The sequence below is a fragment of the Mus caroli genome, unplaced genomic scaffold (assembly GCF_978045245.1).
Source record: "Mus caroli unplaced genomic scaffold, Mus_caroli_1 scaffold_4, whole genome shotgun sequence".
NCBI lineage: Eukaryota > Metazoa > Chordata > Mammalia > Rodentia > Muridae > Mus > Mus caroli.
In genome coordinates this window covers 99,233,723-99,237,783 of record NW_028227259.1, presented here as the reverse complement: position 1 = coordinate 99,237,783, position 4,061 = coordinate 99,233,723, and the positions used below count along the sequence as shown (strand labels likewise).

Sequence of the window (4,061 nt, the reverse complement as noted above, 5' to 3'; positions counted from 1 at the left end):
TTTTTTTTTTGTACAGTAAATGGTTTATGTAGAAGAGGAACCTGCATTTTATTGCATAGCTTTAAATAAATAGGGTACTTCATAGAGTTTTTGAGTCCACTGGAATAAGGCTTTAGGGGCACGTAATATAACAGATGGATATAGAGCTTCCAGCAGTCATCTCATTAAATCATGACAAAAAGGTCAAGATTACAAAGCCAGACTGGAAATCCTGTTTACTTTGCCCTCTGTTGTCTTCTTCTCTTTAGGCATTTCTGATAGGTCCAAGGTGCCTTGTCGTCTGAATGTACAAGATTTTAATTGTCTGTGATCCTTTTAAACTTCCTTCATAGTAGGTGTGTCTATGTTGCTCCCATTAGTTTAAATGTTTTGTGCACCTAATTGTTCAGCCACAGAGGTGTGTTGTACACATAGCCCAGTCAAAGGACAAGGGAAAGAAGTGTCAAGAAAACTTTCATTTTAATGTAACATGTTAATTTCACCAAGAACTTTGCTTCACTCATGAAATACCATTGTCTTTCCATTTCGCCACCCATTGAACCTTCCTGATGCTGAACCTGGTAGATAGGTTGGTAAAAGTCAAAGACCACACTGAGAGAACATCCAGGTTTTTAAGTATACAACTAAACATCTAGTTAGTCTGTCCGGGGAGAAGCCATGAAACAATGCCAAGCTGTGTTTCTGACTCCACTAGGACCCTGTTCCCACAGTTCATCCAAATGTTCCCCATGTCAATCTCAGTTGCCAAGATACCAGTCACTGAACAGCCTTTTGTTTCCAACCATCTGAGCAGTGTCAGAAGCCACAGGTTCTGAGTTCCCCAGGTAGGACATGTGTCCCAAGCCTAGTGTTTATTCAAATACAGAACTTTCCCATTTTACTCCCAGCAATGACAAAGTCTGGCCTCCTGGGCAAAGACCCAGCACTTCCCACATGTGTGGCAGATATCTGTAGCAAAGGAGCTGTTCTTGGGCTGCCTTATTTCCTTCAAAGTATCCATGAGATCCTGACAAATTTGGACAAATCTTTCTACAGAGACTTGAGCAAAGTCATCATAGCACTCCAGAGGGACAGGATATTGTTCCACATTCATCTTAATCCAGTTGTCTGTGTTCTGCAAAAGGTCCTTCAGGATAGGCATGGAGAAATCATTGTTGTAGAAGTTGACGTTGGAGATCTGAGAGCATTGTTTGAGTGCAGGTAGGAGGACACTTAGCTGGGAGTCCTTTATCCTACACCCCTGCAAATCCAGATTCTCAAGAGTGCCTGCCACTTTCATGAGGAGACCTCTCAGAGGCATAAGATCCAAATCCAGTAAGACCACACCTCTCAATTCCAGATGTTTTAGCTGAAAGAGGCTCTGACAGCAGGAGAAGGAATCCAAATCTCTCTGTGAAATCAGGGAGTAAGTAATGGAGAGTGTCTTCAAGGGTGTCATCAAGCACCTAGAGGTAAAGGAGACAGATGGTTAGTTCTGGTAAATGGCCTTGTAGAGGTTTGGCAGGGATATAGAGAGTGGTAGAAGGAATCAGGTGCCCCAAGATCAGTTTGACTAAGTGATTAAGGACATCATCTATGATGCTTCATGTTGGAAACCGCTCAGTCATGTCAACCTCACAATTTATCTCCTGGCCTCACTCTAAACCTGAAAACTAGTTCATCCCCTAATCCCAGAAAGCACACAGAAGAAATTTCATCCCAATAGAACTCTGACAGTATCTCAATACTTGCTATGGGTCCACTGAATCTGTATTATATCATTCCCTCTGCAGTCATGCTTGCTCTCATTTACAGCCCAAGCTCTACCTCCTGTCCCATGTATTCAGCAGTATTTGGCCTCAAAACATTTAACCCATGGGAACTGGTTGATGGTAGAAGGCTGTTCTAACAGATCTAAGCATATAGCTTCTTTTCACCCTGTACTTGTGAGTCCCCTACTCCTCACTACACACTTCCATTCCTCTTCAGTTTCCATTTGATTGGGTGGCCATGATTATAGGAAGAATTACAACTGAACCTTACTAGATCTGACCTACCCTTTACCCCAAATCACTTTCCTACTTCATGAGTGCTCATTTGTGACACTGATTTACCTTGTAAAATTTCCCATGTATAACTGAGTATACATGGAAACAGGACAAAACTTCCAGTCTTTGGAGTCTCTAAATATTTGTTCCTAGTGACTTCCTGGCATCGTGTCCCCATAACCCTTAAGAAAAGAGAGACAGATTTGCTCTGATAGCTGAACCAGCTCTCCATTATGGCTTACCGTAGGACCTGATTCATCTGGTCTCTGAGAAAATGGACACAGAACATGAAAAGATGCTGCAGACAGTTGAATTTGGAGAACTGAGAAGTAAACTTGTTGATACACTTGACTTCGGTGACTCTTGTTCTATTGGCTAAATGGAAGTCGATTTTGTGGAGGGGTGCCAGGAAGACTTTGCGAAGATTTCTCATCTGCCCAAAATAGGGGGCAAAATGTGTCAACTCTAACAGAGTCCATTCAGTATTTAGTTCTAACTCCATGATGTGCTCTGGATCAAAAACTTGGAAGATCTGTCTGAGAGTTTTTACTGGCAGAGTCCAGATCTTCACCTTTGTACAGCAGAAATATAAGGAGCCCTTTCTCTCCTGGGCCCACTTCAAGAACCATGCTTGTGTTTCATCAAGGCAGGACCTGATGCACAGGTCAACTGTGACCTTAAGATGCTGCCTCAGTGCATATCTGGGACGGACCTGCACGGCTTGCTTTTCTTCCAAGATCTCTGCTGAACATTCACTGTCCTCTGAATCAGTCCATATGTTCCAGAAGTTATGGTGCACATTTCGCAGGTCGAGAAACTGTAGTTTTTTCCTCCTGCAGGTGAAACAAGAATGTTGGCAGACCCTGAATAAGCTTTTACTACCTATAACTAAACTAAACTCTCTTCCCTGTTAATGTGTATGTTTTTTTCAGGACCTGATATCCAATTTGGACTTGGACATGCTACGGAAGCTTTATTGTACTTCTGTACACATGAATACTTTTCTTTTAGTAAGGTACACTTTATTTCTCCTTACTTATATTAGTTCTTGTGGGGATGTCAGGCATAGGCTCATTCTACTATGAGGCCACATTTACTCTAGTCCCATATTCAAGTTTAATCCATATCCAACTGTGCTCAGTACAAGTAAACAGTAGCTATCAAGCACCCTGTATTCCTGCCTGATGATGCCATCAGAAGCATCTGATCCATTTATGACAAAGTTAATCTCCCTGACAATGTCTAATGTGTATTCCTTGTTCTCCCTTCTATAGTACTTTGAAATTGCTTACCTGGGGTGTAACCCTATGGTTTGTCGAATGTCTACTCCATCTAACACAGCCTGCAGTGTTTCCAGGTCAGGATTCTTCATCAATGCCCCCACAGGGAGACAGCGGAAAGGCCAGGCTATCACCAATGCCTTTATGAGCTTGATATGTCTGCCATCAAAGGCCTCCTTGAATATTGCTGGGAAGAGTCCATAGGCCAGCTCCTCCAGATCAGACAAGCCTAAAGCCTCCTCTCTCACCAGAGTCTGAATTGCCAGCTTCTGGAGTGTGGGTGGGGTATGAACACTCATCTTCTAAAGGTCTCCAATCAGAAGGATCCTGGGGAAGGGTTAGAAATGAATATACGTTTAAGACAATGTTTATAAAACTTCCTCACCATCACATCAACCACTAAGCTTCTGAGTGACTGCTCATGCAATGGTAGAGACATCAATTGACCTCTTCATCCTAAGAAGTGATGGAAAGACACTCCCCAACACTGGCATCATGGCAGACTCTCTATCACCAAATGGGTATCTAATTTTTGGATCAAAAATTTTGTTTGTGACACACTCTTATAAAAAAGAAAGAATGAAAGAAATATTGAATTGACAAGACTCACAGGACTTAATGTGGATGGCCCAAGCCAAAATGTGCAGCACAAGGGAGATAGAACCTTAAGAGACCAGCCCCAGTGGAAAGGCATGGTCACCACATGAGGGAAGGGCCCAGTCACCCATCTCAAAAAATTTAACCTAGAATCTTC

At 42.5% G+C, this 4,061-nt stretch overlaps 1 protein-coding gene across 2 annotated transcripts; it reads right to left on the bottom strand.

Annotated features, from left to right (window-relative positions):
• Positions 1-877: 877 nt before the first annotated feature.
• On the bottom strand, positions 878-3,627 carry LOC147005273 (PRAME family member 8-like). Of its 2 annotated transcripts, none has more exons than XM_085836277.1 (3): positions 3,320-3,627; positions 2,270-2,860; positions 878-1,445 (listed from the first exon to the last, which is right to left on the bottom strand). In XM_085836277.1, exons 1-3 carry the CDS (start codon positions 3,604-3,606, stop codon positions 878-880), a joined length of 1,446 nt encoding a protein of 481 aa, XP_085692403.1. In that variant the 5' UTR covers positions 3,607-3,627. The 2 variants fall into 2 exon arrangements, with proteins under 2 accessions (XP_085692403.1, XP_085692404.1); XM_085836278.1 differs by having other exon boundaries at positions 1,257-1,445; positions 2,740-2,860; positions 3,320-3,606.
• Positions 3,628-4,061: the final 434 nt, after the last annotated feature.

Bases quoted from the DNA above. Each gene is read 5' to 3' on its own strand.
- LOC147005273 (XM_085836277.1), bottom strand. From the start codon at position 3,606: ATGAGTGTTCATACCCCACCCACACTCCAGAAGCTGGCAATTCAGACT. The intron at 2,861-3,319 runs GTAAGCAATTTC...TTTCACCTGCAG, and splicing joins ACCATAGGGTTACACCCCAG to GAGGAAAAAACTACAGTTTC. The intron at 1,446-2,269 runs GTAAGCCATAAT...CTTTACCTCTAG, and splicing joins CAGATGAATCAGGTCCTACG to GTGCTTGATGACACCCTTGA.